The sequence below is a fragment of the Pteropus medius genome, unplaced genomic scaffold, assembly GCF_902729225.1.
Source record: "Pteropus medius unplaced genomic scaffold, Ma_sr-lr_union100, whole genome shotgun sequence".
NCBI lineage: Eukaryota > Metazoa > Chordata > Mammalia > Chiroptera > Pteropodidae > Pteropus > Pteropus medius.
In genome coordinates this window covers 308,430-321,802 of record NW_024351729.1, presented here as the reverse complement: position 1 = coordinate 321,802, position 13,373 = coordinate 308,430, and the positions used below count along the sequence as shown (strand labels likewise).

Sequence of the window (13,373 nt, the reverse complement as noted above, 5' to 3'; positions counted from 1 at the left end):
GCGCTCGCCCCGCCTCGCCAAACCTGTTCCTCCCTACACAAGCGCTGCTATCCCGTCATTCAGCCCAGGCTCGCCCGGTGATTGGCTAAGACCGGAAACCCGCGGGGAATGGGAGGGCGAAGGACATCCTCTCTGATTGGCCCGCACGCAGCGGCGTAAGTCACGTGTTGGGCGACGTTTCGCGCCAATTTCGGTTGGTCAGCCGCAGTCCGCCTCGCGGGCGTTCGCTGCTACCGAGTGAGCGCTTTGAGCCCGCCAACTGCTGCGGCGCGAATCTCGGCAGCAATGGCACTTAGGGACTACGCGCTCGAGAAAGGTGAGGGTCTGCAAGACTGGGAGAGGTCCTGCGCGGGAAGCTTCCCGGCAAAAACCTGTTGGTATGAGCTGGGGTCCCGGGGTGGCCGGCACGCAGGCCAGAGCCCAGGTCTGGAGGCGGCGGGGCTGAGGCAGACTGCCTGGGAGGTGCGCAGAACACCACGGTCTGAGAAGAGCTAGTAATCGAGTCCGGGAAAGGAGTGGGTGTCGTGGTGGTGGTGGGGACGGGTAGCCAAGTGGGGGCCTCTAGTGGGGAGGGTCACGCCCAGCAGGAAACCCTGTATAAGGTTCAGGGTCAGGTACCCCCCTGACCCGCCTTCCGCGCTCTTAAGCTCTGGGTGCCCGCGTCCTGCGACGCGCCGAAGCCCTGGGGGCGGGGAGCCCGCGCCGCTGCGCGCGAGGATTGGCCATTTTAGGCCAACCTTCAAGCGGAAGTGAAGGCGGACGGAAGTTGCGCGATGCCTTCGGAGGGAGTGTCGTGTGTAAACAGTGTCCTTCCGCGCGGTGGCCTTGGAGAGAGCTACTGAGGGTGGGGGTGTACCTGGGAATTGCAGGTTTTAGTGGGAGGCAGAGAGACGAGGTAGCGGGGTGGGACGAAGTGGCTCTAGATGAGCCGGCCAATCGCCGGACGGGCTCCAGCCCTAGGCGGAGGAATCCTGGGCAGTGAGGCGGTCGCATCTGGGCCCATGTGCTTCTTTGTTTACTAAAAGCGGAAGCAGTGGCGGGAGAGGGGGTGGGGTAAAGGATGGGCCTGGTGGCAGAGATTTAGGGGACCGAAAGAAAAGGGGAATCATACGCCTGGAAGAAAAGCTGAGAACTTTGAGACCTGAGTGTGATGCTGGGAGTGGGGGAGGCCTTTGGGAAAGGGAATTGAGATTTCTACCTAAAGCAGAGTCTGGAATTCCCCCGGGGGTGGAGGTCGTGGGGAACACTGAACTGGTAGGAGCTCCTAATTCTTCTCTAGGTAAAAACAGATTTGTGAAGAGGAGTTTCGCCCATTCTGGATAGTATTATGCGGGGTTATTTAAATAGTCACAAGTAGTTAATGAAGTGTTTTAAATGAAAGTGCCTTTCTTAGCTTTTTATCAAAGGAATTTGCAGGAAAGTGTCTGAAAGAAAAGAAAGTTGATTCTCATGGTTTTACATTTATTTTATAGAAAAGGTGAAGAAGTTCCTACAAGAGTATTATCAGGATGATGAGTTTGGCAAGAAGCAGTTCAAGTATGGGAACCAATTGGTAAGTCTAAGATTAGATAGAGGGAATAGGATGGTTACTTAAGGAACTGTAAGAGATGGATTTGCTTATTTCAGCAAGTACATTTATCTGTGATATGTTTAGTGTTGTACTTGCTACGTGAATATAACTTTACATTTATGATAATTAAGGTATTTTTAAGAGTTGAGAGGCCTTCTTTTGGGAGCTGAGAAGTGAGTATTGCTCTCTCTCACACTGCTTTTTGTCCCCTGTGGAAGCCTGTATGCTGAGCTCACAGAAATGGGTCCTTACATGTGAACACTAGTGAGCATAGTAAACTTGTCTCTGAGGTGTTGCTAACTCTTCCCTACCCTAGGTTCAACTGGCTCATCGGGAGCAAGTGGCAGTGTACATAGACCTAGATGATGTGGCCGAGGAGGACCCTGAGTTGGTGGACTCAATTTGTGAGAACACCAAGCGCTATGCAAAGCTCTTTGCTGATACTGTACAAGAGCTGTTGCCTCAGTACAAGGAGAGAGAGGTGAGTGTTTGCAGGAAAACGCAGGACAAGAAACTTAGATTTCTGTCAGGAAGCTTTTCAGATGCCGATGTTTTCTGAGCTGGCAGGAAGCAGGGCAATGATTTCTGCCTGATGTCCTTTAAGCTCCATCCTGCTACTCATTTTTTCCATCTTTCTCCCTCTGCCTGTTAGGTGGTAAATAAAGATGTTCTGGATGTTTACATTGAGCACCGGCTGATGATGGAGCAGCGGAGCCGGGACCCTGGTGCAGCCCGAAGCCCCCAGAACCAGTATCCTCCTGAACTCATGCGTAGATTGTGAGTGGTCTCAGTGGAGAAAGGTATGGGAATTTGTTTTCCAGGACCTTACTAATGACTGTTTTCTCCCTTAGTGAGCTGTACTTTCAAGGTCCAAGTAGTAACAAGCCTCGTGTGATCCGGGAAGTACGGGCTGATTCTGTGGGGAAGTTGGTAACTGTGCGTGGAATCGTCACTCGTGTCTCTGAAGTCAAACCCAGAATGGTGGTGGCCACTTACACTTGTGACCAGTGTGGGGCAGAGACCTACCAGCCGGTATGTATGGAGCAAGGAACAGGAACACACTTCCTTCTCTTAGTGGTTTATGTAAGGTTTTTTCCTGCTGATGTTTATCTGCCGTTTTCTGTCTGTTGTAAAATACATCTATGTGTTCATTTTTCATCCTTTTTCTGGTACATAGTAGTCTTTCTATCCATCTGTGTTGCTGGTGCTTACCAGTGTTGACCCAGAATAGCTCAAGATGTTCTTGACAGTTCCATGGTGTCTATCTTAATGGAGAGGAAATGTGATTCAAATGACTGACTCTAAGGGGCTTATTTCCTTCTGATTTTCTTTGGTGCTTTCTCACATTCTAGATCCAGTCTCCCACTTTCATGCCTCTGATCATGTGCCCAAGCCAGGAGTGCCAAACCAACCGCTCAGGAGGGCGACTATATCTGCAGACTCGTGGCTCTAAATTCATTAAGTTTCAGGAGATGAAGATGCAAGAACATGTAAGTTCGGGGTATGTTGCCCAGGGAAGCTGGAGCTTGGGCAATCTATTTGAATACTGTAGTCACTCATGGATTAGGAAAAAAATGAAAGAACTGAAGCAGAGAAGTCACTTAGAACAGGAGGGAGATTTGATTGGAACTTTCTGATTGAGCTAGGAAGAGGTAAAGGAGATCTCCACTTCCCTTCTCCTGTTGGCTTGTCTGAGACTGAGCAGGTTGAGAAGTAGAAGAGTGGGATACCTAGTTCCTTGGGGCGGGGGGAGGGGATCTCATGTTCTTTTCTCCTTGTCTGTGCATTCTTATCCCCTATAGAGTGACCAAGTACCAGTGGGAAATATCCCTCGTAGCATCACAGTGTTGGTAGAAGGAGAGAACACACGGATTGCCCAGCCTGGGGACCATGTCAGTGTCACTGGTATCTTCTTGCCAATCTTGCGCTCTGGGTTCCGACAGGTGGTACAGGTAAGAAAGGGAGTTCGAAATGAGGAAGGAATGTTTCCTTTCCCTCCTTGTTGGCCCACTCTCACTGTGCCCACAAAACTTATCAGCAGCAAAGCAAAACAGAACAAAGGGTGTTGCTGGAAACTCCTGAGGGAATTACATAGATGAGCAAGTTAAAGGCACTTTGTTCACATTTTGGTCTTTTCCTGTTCAAGGGTTTACTCTCGGAAACTTACCTGGAAGCTCATCGGATTGTGAAGATGAATAAGAGTGAAGATGATGAATCTGGGACTGGAGAGCTGAGCAGAGAGGAGCTGAGGCATATTGCAGGTGAAGGGACCAGGGGGAGATCAGGAATGTGAATTTCTTCCTAGCACTTTTTTCCCTAATTTTTACTTTTTCTGTAGAGGAGGATTTCTATGAAAAGCTGGCAGCCTCCATCGCCCCAGAGATATATGGGCATGAAGATGTAAAGAAGGCACTGCTGCTCCTGTTGGTGGGAGGTGTGGACCAGTCTCCTCGAGGCATGAAAATCAGGGGTAAGAGGAAGGAGAGGCTCAGGATAAAGGCAGGCCTTTGGGGAGAGGGATGACAAGAATTAGTGTCTCTTTAGGTGACAAACTAGATGAGTTGGTATCTTAAATTTATGGGCACAGGGAGGAATCAGAGGAAATAATGCTGGGTATTGGGGCAGGGGCAGACCTCAAAAATATTTTTTTGTTGTGAACAACTTCCATTGAAAGAATATTCTGTCACAAACGGGCTTCCTTCCCTTCTAGGCAACATCAACATCTGCCTGATGGGGGATCCTGGTGTGGCTAAGTCTCAGCTCCTGTCTTACATTGATCGCCTGGCCCCCCGCAGTGAGTAATTTTTGGACCCTGGGAGAGGTAAATGTAGAAGACTAGGGATAGGATCACCATGTTTATTCTTTCTTGAAGATTTGGAAGGTGGGGAAGGGTTGGAGAAGGGAGATGTTGCCAGTGCCAGCACCCCACAGGAAGGCCTGGGTGGTAGGTATAGTTCAGTGCAAGCCTCACCTCACTGTACCCCTTACTGGTATTCTTTGACTTATTCTTCCTTCTTGTTCCCTTTTCTCTTTCTAAATATGTCTGCTTATTTTCTCTCTTCCTGACTCTGCCATTTAGGCCAGTACACAACAGGCCGAGGCTCCTCTGGAGTGGGGCTTACAGCAGCTGTGTTGAGAGACTCTGTGACTGGAGAACTGACCTTAGAGGGTGGGGCCCTCGTACTGGCTGACCAGGGTGTATGCTGCATTGATGAGTTTGACAAGATGGCTGAGGCCGACCGCACAGCCATCCACGAGGTCATGGAGCAGCAGACCATCTCCATTGCTAAGGCAGGCATTCTAACTACACTTAATGCCCGCTGCTCCATCCTGGCTGCCGCCAACCCTGCATATGGGCGCTACAACCCTCGCCGCAGCCTGGAGCAGAACATACAGCTTCCTGCTGCACTCCTCTCCCGATTTGATCTCCTCTGGCTGATCCAGGACCGGCCCGACCGAGACAATGACCTACGGTGAATGAAGCTCAACACTCAAGGAGACATCCCTTAGGAATGATCTGGAGGGAGGGAGGAGAAATTGGAAAGCCCTCAGATTCTCTGCTCGTGGATACTGGTCCACAGTTCTTAGGGAAATGGTGGGTCAGGGCTGAAACACTGAGGATTTCCTGGAAAACTTTGTCCCTGCCAGGCTGAGGAGATGGTGAAGCTGAGGGAAGAAGGTATAGAGTTGGGGCACAGGGTACGTAGCACCAAAAAGAGTGTTCCTCTTTGCCTCCACTATTCCCAGGTTGGCCCAGCACATCACCTACGTGCACCAGCACAGCCGGCAGCCTCCCGCCCAGTTTGAACCTTTGGACATGAAGCTTATGAGGTAGGAGAGAGCTGGGTAAGGACAGGTGTGCTCTACCAGTCCCCATATGGGGGCAGCATCTTGGCCCATGTGTGTGTCTTGAAAAGCTTTCAGTCTTAGGGTGTGTATATTTTACCACTGCCCTGCCCCTTTCTATGTCTTGGGTCTAGATACCCGCCAGGCTGACCATGTAACAAGCATCAGAACCAACCTTTCATACCACCAGCCTGTCTGGTGAGGCAGGTTCAGATTTTAGGCAAAGCTAGGTCCTGCTCCGTGGGTACTTGTCATTTTCTCCAGAAGTCTGTGTGAGGGCTCCCAGTGATCCCTCCAGTTTTTCTTCTGTTATTTGTCCTCTTTAAACAATTATCTCAATGGAAACAATACATTTCTGCTCTCTTTAGCCATCTCATAACATTCAGAGGAGGGGACTTGACCATTTCTAGTGACAGATTTATCTTCCACATAGTTGGAAATAATTTGAAAAGTACCATTCTATCAGTGATAGTCAAGCCACACAAGTAATTAATCACTTTTTTTTACTTAAAATTGTCCTCCTGCTTCCCCCCTCCCCCAAGAATTTTCTCAAATGGGAAACAGGCAGAAAAAACATACTCTCCTCATGTCCCTTTTTTTTTTTTGCTTTTCCACTAACGTCTCACAGACGTTACATAGCTGTGTGCCGAGAGAAGCAACCCACAGTGCCAGAGTCTCTGGCCGACTATATCACAGCAGCATATGTGGAGATGAGGCGAGAGGCTTGGGCTAGTAAGGATGCCACCTATACTTCTGCCCGGACGCTGCTGGCTATCCTACGACTGTCCACAGCCCTGGTGAGTGGCCAGTGACTATTCTGCTGGAGGGTGGTCTGTTTTGGCTTAGTGGGCAGCCTGCTTAAATATTCTCTCTTGCCTCCTCCCTCCCACTCAGGCCCTGCTGGGGCTAAAGTGCTGACAGTGCAGATAGTGATCCTCTCCGTGCTACCGCACTGTGGGTACTTGCTGCTCCAGCAGGGCACACACAGCATCCATGGAGGGAAAGGCCTTCTTGCTTCTCAAACTTCACTGCGTGGGTAGGTGGGTGGGTGTGGTGAATTTCACTCCCTAAGTCCTAGATCCTGTGCTAGAAACCTTCATTTCTGTCCTCACATCTTGGACTTTAGTCCTGGGGGCTCCAAAGTGCTGTTCGTGCAGGTAGTGTGATTACCTGACCTACTGCTGAGCTAGCACTTCCCGAGCCCCAGGGACACAACCTCTCTGCCAATTGCCTTCTAGGCTGAGCTCCCCAAGCTCCATCTGTCATGGTGGGGAGCCCAGTGGAGTTCAGAAGGTTCTGGTCTCCCTCACAGGACAGCTGAACACCGGGACTGGCCAGTGTTGAGAGGCGGAGACTTGGGCAATTGCTGGACGCTGCCCTGGGCATTGCACTTGTCTCGGTCTGACAGTGCCGGCCCCACACTGCGGATGTTTGCAAGGGAGGGTAGGGGGGTTTTGAGAGTAGACAACACATGGGTTGCCCAACCTTAAAGCTGGAACAAAAGGGGTTCTCTGACTCCCACTCCCCTCCTCCCGTTCCCATCTCTCCCTACCTTCCCCTTAGGCACGTCTGCGAATGGTAGACACAGTGGAGAAGGAAGATGTGAATGAAGCCATAAGGTTAATGGAAATGTCAAAGGACTCACTTCTGGGTGACAAAGGACAAACAACTAGGTGAGTGGTTTAATGGAAGAAGAAATAAGGAGTTACCCTAACTTTTTTAAGCAGACTACTTATTCTTGTGGCTTCTGCAACCACATGTATGACAACGGCCTTAGAATTCTAATACTGATCACTGTTCTCTGACGTGTCAGGTACTTTCGTCTGTACTCTGACTTTACACACCTACACTTATTTCCTTCAGGACCCAGAGACCAGCAGATGTCATATTCGCCACTGTCCGTGAGTTGGTCTCAGAGAGCCGAAGTGTCCGGTTTTCCGAGGCAGAGGAGCGCTGCATATCTCGTGGCTTCACACCTGCCCAATTCCAGGCAGCTCTAGATGAGTATGAGGAATTAAACGTCTGGCAGGTCAATACTGCCCGGACACGGATCACTTTTGTCTAATTTCAACCAACTTGAGACACTGGGGTCAACTGCTAAACTTCCCTTCCTTCCCTTAAAGATCTTTCAAGACCGCCCCCTTTTTCCTGATCTGCCCTTGTTTTATTCCTTTTGCTAATAAAGTGTTTGTAGATTGCTGCCTTCTATTAAAACAGGGTATTGTCCATTTTCTAGATGCATATCTTGTTTTCTTTATGCTTATCTTTTTTCATCCACTCAGTAAACATGCTGATAAAATAATCCACTTTACCTGTTAAGTACCAAAACAGACAGCAGTGAGGAATGAGAATTCCACTATGCAGAGACTACACTGGATCTCCGTTCTCATTCTCTGCCTGTTTTTACTTTCCTTTGGAGTTAAACGCATACTGGGTTTACAACTGTGTACCTCTCAGGTTCTGCAGATAGTCACCAGTACAAAACACTCCATGCAGACATCTCCTTACTCTTACCTCCCTAGTCCCCAGGTACCATTTGAAAATCAAGGTCCTGGAGAGAGGCACGGAAACGTAACGCCCAGTACAAGAAATTGTGTAGGATTATCCCCATGTTTACACCACCTGGCCGCTAAACTGGACACTAGTTCCTAGAACTGAGGTGCCTGATGGGTTAGTGTAGCAACCACTACCTAAACATTAGCAATAACAGAAACATCTCGGTACCCCTATGATCAAGGCTTTCAGTTGTCTCACAGAACTGTGCTTAATATCCCTCTAACTCCCATTGGTTTTGTGTAAAAAACAGTTGAAAGTAGTCATTTCTCTGTTTAAAAACTGAAGAGCAGAACAGAGATTGCTTAGGTGGAAGCAGACAGTCTCCAGCTCGATATACACAGTCCGCCTGACCAGACAATGGGGTTGCTTCAGGCTGCAATGAGTTTCAAATCACTGAAAGGTGTCCATAAGAGCTGATACAATGAGACTCATGCCTCTGAGCAAGGCTGGAACCAAGGGTCTCCTTTAAGATCTAAGCTGAAAAACCTGTGGTGCCTAACAGAGGACAGAGCCACTGGAAGGGGTGCTGAGGGGCTGCTCCCCTTTTATTAATGACAGGCTTCTCTAAGGGGAGTGTAACACCCCTCCCATCTGGGACAGTTCTGACCCCTATGCATCATCTCTTCAAGTACCCTCTCAGAAGAAGAGACCCCGCATCCGCCTGCCGATGCCTTGTCGATCATAGAGGACGTTGAACTTGTTCACAAACTGGTTCATGGTGTTGCACGTTTTGGTGATGGTGCCAAGGTAGGCCATGAGCCCCACATCATTGCATTGCTGGGAGGGAACAGAAAGAAAAGTTCCCCAAGGGATCTGGGTACCTCATAGCATGCCCAGGGAACAGCTGAGTCCCACTCCTGCATGCAGAAATGACAGCATAAGCCCCACCTCCCCATCCTGGGCTTTATACTCACATCATAAAAGTCTGTCTTGAACTTGTCTGTACTGAGTACTGGGAGACAGTGACACAGAGCATAGGCCTCCCGCAGGATCTCATGGTTAAAGGGAACCTCTCCTAAAAGCACAAAAATAGGCTGCATTAATGAAGATGCTGTCACTTCCCCAGTAAGGAGAGGAAAAGTGATACAAGTGCCAGGGAGACCCCATCCTACCTGCTTCAGAGGCTTTGACATACTCCAAGATGAGCTTGACGCGGCTGTGCAGCATCTTGATGGCACTGTGCTGTGCTATCAGGTGTTCAGCCACTGCAGGGGAACAGGGACAGGCCACGGTTGAGAAGGCTTGTAGCCATACCTTCCACCACACCCCCGCCCCCTTCCAAGGACACTCTTCCAGCTTCCATTACCAGTGGAGTTCTCTCCACTGCCTGTTGCTGTCATTCGGGCCACATGGTCCACACCAATACGTTCCGCTTCCTCTGTGGCCAGAGTGTAGGTCAGCTCAGCAAACAGCATTGTGGCCTATGGGGCACATAGGGAGAGTCAAAAGCAGGTAATACCAGGGGCAGGATCTGAGGGTTAAAGAGTAGGACATTACCTCTCCATTGATTATATCGATAACAGATTCGAAAACGCTTACAGGAAGCTGTAAAGAAAAGATGGAGAACAGCTCTTATAAACTTCAAGAATACATAAACCTATACTATGTGCCAGAAACTGGGCTTGGCCCTATCACATTAGACTTTTCTCATCTAATAAACCCAATGAAGGAGGAATTATCCCCATTTTACACATGAGGAAAATGAAGGTTAGGGGTTAAATGATTAACTCAAAGTCACATAGCTGGTAAGTGGCAGAAAGAAGATTCAATTCAGTAGAGATGTCATACAGTAAAAGCAGGGGATGAGGATGAGAGGTAAGCATGATAGAGAAGCATAACAAATGGGCATGGGGTCAGTGTTACTCACATCTGTGTGCTTGGTCATAGGGTTCAACTTAAGAAAGAGGGGGCTCTCAATTATCTCACACACCTGGAAGAGGGGGACAATGGACACGAGTGTCAAAGCCCATATTCTTCCCCTCATCCTCAATTCTCTGTCCCAGTATGCGCATGTGTGAGCATGTATACCTGCTTATGGACGTGGATGTCGGAGGGGTCAGGCGGCCCCCCTGTGGTATACCAACCCAGAAACTCGAGCTCCTTGAATACCTGTTTAACTGGAGAGGAGAAGGCCAGAGCACAAAGTATTTATTTAAAGCATCCTTCCTTAATTTGAAGCACCTGGTGTTTATTTTCACCAGCTTCTCCCTAACTCCCTCAAATCTCAGCTCAATTTACAATAATTAATCGTTCTTGCCTCTCTCAGCTTTTACTTTCTTTGGGTGGATTACCTAAATGTGTTCTTTTTCTGAGATCTCTAAACTCTCTCTTCACATTTCCACCATTCTCATCCCATGGCCTGTTTCTTTCTAACCCTCTCCATCTTCCCCCACTCTTGCTTTTTTTCTCCCACTCCTCTCGCCCACTTCTATTCCCCTCTCACACTGCTCCTCCTTGGTGTAATAATATTCCTTGTCAATGATAATCTTCTCTTCCACGGTGTGTGACAGCAGCTCAAAGGAGTTCATCACCTCGATATTTCGGCCCTCCTGCTTCCCGATCAGAGCCCCAATCACTGGGAGAAGAGATAGACATACAAGAGGTGAGGGTAAGGAATCCCGAAACCTCCCTAATTACAGCACGACGGTCTGAGGTCAGTGTGAACCAGGTACTGGGAAAACGGTGATTGGGCCGAGGGGGAACTGGCTTCAGGAAAGGAAAGACCGCTGTTTGGTGGAAGTGACCAAGAAGAGGAGGTTGCAGAATTAGGCCGAACACTTACCCTGCATAGGCCTCCCCTCCTGGGAGCGCATGCGAATCCAATGGTCTGAGATGTTGAGAATGACAAGGGGATGAAGAGCAACTGAAACACTCCCAGTCACTCCAGAGGCCATCACGCTGGGGACTACTATATGTGGGAGAAAAGGAGAGTGGGTGAGAGTCCGGGCCCCATGTCCTTCCCAGGAGATGAGAGTGGGAGATGGCAGAGCCTGGGCCATGCATCCCTCCCGCACGTTATCCCAGGGAGCGACGTTGCAGCCGCCCTCCTGACTTCGCCCAGTATTCAGAAAGGCGGCCTTGATACACCCCGAAGGCTGCCTGTGGAAGCTGCCCCCGCGAGGCCCGTTACCTGCTGCATCCACCTCCATCCCACTGCTTCCCCCTGTCCCGTTCGCCGCAACCGCCGCCGCCGCCATTTTCCCCGCGCCCGCCGGCCTCGGCCCCGCCCCCCCTCTCGGCTTCCGTCCGGCAGCGGCGCATGAGCAGTGTCTCACTGGCGCTCGCAGGCGCTGGGCCGCGGCGGCCTTTTCCTCCTGGCTTTGGCTAGCAGTCCTCGGGACGAAGGCAGCCCGAGTCCCGCACGGCCCTGAAGCCGACAAGTTTGCGTAGACCCTGACCCTGTCTCTCGCCTGCGGCTGGTCTTGAAGAAATTACTTACCTCCGCCCCGCCCCAACCTTTCATCTTCGTCAGTAAAATTGGATTAAGACTGCCTAGTTCCCAAGTCTTGCAGACTGAATCAAATGCCATGTTACTACCCTCAGAATAAAATCCAAGCTGCTGACTGCGGCCTACAAGGCCCTGCATGATTTGGCCGCTGCCTATCAGCCGGCCCTGGCTTTTACTGTTAAACCCCTTTGTCCCCATATTTCAGCGACACTAGTCCTCATCTCTTTCTTTCACAGGCCTCACTCACTTCCACATAAGGGCTTTCTGTTGTGTTCATCATTGTAACCCCTTTGACCAACACGGTATCTGACACTTGGGCAACTAGGTAATTTTCGATTAAATGGATGCATAGTTTGGTGTGGAGCTTGGCCTTGAGGGGCTCTGTCTGCACGTTCTATCTTTCCTCCTTACAAATAATGGTATTACCAACAGTTCTAGGAACATCCCTAGCGTTTTCTAACCCCTTTCACCCTCCTTGTACTCTCCAACTCCATGAGTTCCATGAGTCTCACCTCTGGCAAAGAAACCACTCCAACCTTCTCCCCACTTTTACACGCAAGCAAGTTGTGTACACTGCCTTTACTCCCTCTCCTGCTGCCCTAGCATGTCTAGCTGGCTCTTTGAATATGTGTCTGTACCCCAACCACTTTCTAGTGTAAGCACTAGAAAGCAGGTAGAGAGACCTGTTTATTGACCCTGAGGAGCCTACTCTGATGCCCAGAATTAGCAGGTACCAGGATGTGTTTTCTAGTGATAATGGTGACTTATGTGAATTAAGTGATTTCTCCATTTAATAACCTGGATAAAGGGAAATTGAAGGGCCAGCAAAGCTCAAAGAAAGGGCCTGAGAAATCTTGTAGGGAGAGAGGTCTTCTGGCCAAGGGAAAGTAAAGAAAGAGTTTATTTCATTCTAATCCCCAGTGGAAAAAACCTCCCAGCTAACTGGAGACAGTTATGGAAGAAAAGCATGTATGCCATTTAAGGAAAAATTAGGTGAGAAAAATGTATCTCTTTTACATGATAGGAGGCTTCAAAAGAGTATAATGCTTCTCAGATTGAAGGCTAAAATAAAGACAAGATAAAAATTATTCTGGGGTTAATAAAGTTGACAATTCATGTTGCTGTTTCACACACTAAAGTATTCCTTTGTCTTTTTGTTGTTTCAAATGCCTTTGAAACACTGCTCAGGTAATTATACAACTCATAAAGCAGTGGTTATTGTGAAATTCAAGGATAATTTTGAAATTGAATCAGTTGATTATACATGCTTTGGAAATAAACTCATGGAGCATTTTTTTTTCTTGAGATTTTTTTTTTATAGTTTATTTGATCTAAAGTGACGACATGTACCGAAGAGCGAGATCTCAAATGATTCCTCACTGAGAAGTCCCTTGAAGTATATTGTATTTTTTTTTAAAAAAGAAAAAACTACCAAGAAAAACTCAAGTTGAAATTATGTTAAGACAACCATCCCACCATTCTCTTCCTACCTTCTAACAAAACTAAACATGATGCATCAGTTTGTTGTTTTGTTAACTTTTTCTTCCACAGGGTGGAGGTGACTGGGCTGGTGGGGAATATCTGCTCAGAGAGTGTAAAAAAGAAATATTGAGGACTGAAGTGAAGCACTCCAAGAAAGAACCCAGACTGGGTCACCGATTGCTGTGAGTCTGTGGTATTGTCAAGAAATTCTACTCTTTTGGGTTAATGGTTAGCTAGCTATCCATCATTCATTTACTTAACAGATATTTAGGCATGCCTACTGTACAGCAGGCACACTTCCAAATGTTGAGGATACAGCACTGAACAAAACCAAGTTCTGATTTCTTGAAGCTTACACTCTACTCATAAGAAACACAATAAGCACACATCAGGATATTAAGAGAGATTGGAGGGGTGGTATTTTACATGGAAGAGAAGGCTTGAATTGAGTAAGGAAGCAAAGCATGAGGA

At 48.5% G+C, this 13,373-nt stretch overlaps 2 protein-coding genes across 2 annotated transcripts; one reads left to right on the top strand and one right to left on the bottom strand.

Annotated features, from left to right (window-relative positions):
- The first annotated feature begins 147 nt into the window (after window positions 1-147).
- On the top strand, window positions 148-7,648 carry MCM7 (minichromosome maintenance complex component 7). Its single transcript, XM_039844180.1, has 15 exons — window positions 148-316; window positions 1,473-1,552; window positions 1,887-2,051; window positions 2,223-2,347; window positions 2,422-2,602; window positions 2,923-3,060; window positions 3,373-3,522; window positions 3,717-3,831; window positions 3,909-4,040; window positions 4,281-4,364; window positions 4,650-5,043; window positions 5,318-5,401; window positions 6,045-6,213; window positions 6,980-7,089; window positions 7,280-7,648. The coding sequence occupies exons 1-15, from the start codon at window positions 286-288 to the stop codon at window positions 7,479-7,481; spliced, it is 2,160 nt and encodes a 719-aa protein (XP_039700114.1). The 5' UTR covers window positions 148-285; the 3' UTR covers window positions 7,482-7,648.
- Window positions 7,649-8,484: 836 nt separating this feature from the next.
- On the bottom strand, window positions 8,485-11,196 carry COPS6 (COP9 signalosome subunit 6). Its single transcript, XM_039844188.1, has 10 exons — window positions 11,103-11,196; window positions 10,755-10,880; window positions 10,416-10,547; window positions 10,001-10,089; window positions 9,840-9,902; window positions 9,470-9,517; window positions 9,279-9,393; window positions 9,085-9,177; window positions 8,887-8,987; window positions 8,485-8,749 (listed from the first exon to the last, which is right to left on the bottom strand). Exons 1-10 carry the CDS (start codon window positions 11,167-11,169, stop codon window positions 8,609-8,611), a joined length of 975 nt encoding a protein of 324 aa, XP_039700122.1. The 5' UTR covers window positions 11,170-11,196; the 3' UTR covers window positions 8,485-8,608.
- Window positions 11,197-13,373: the final 2,177 nt, after the last annotated feature.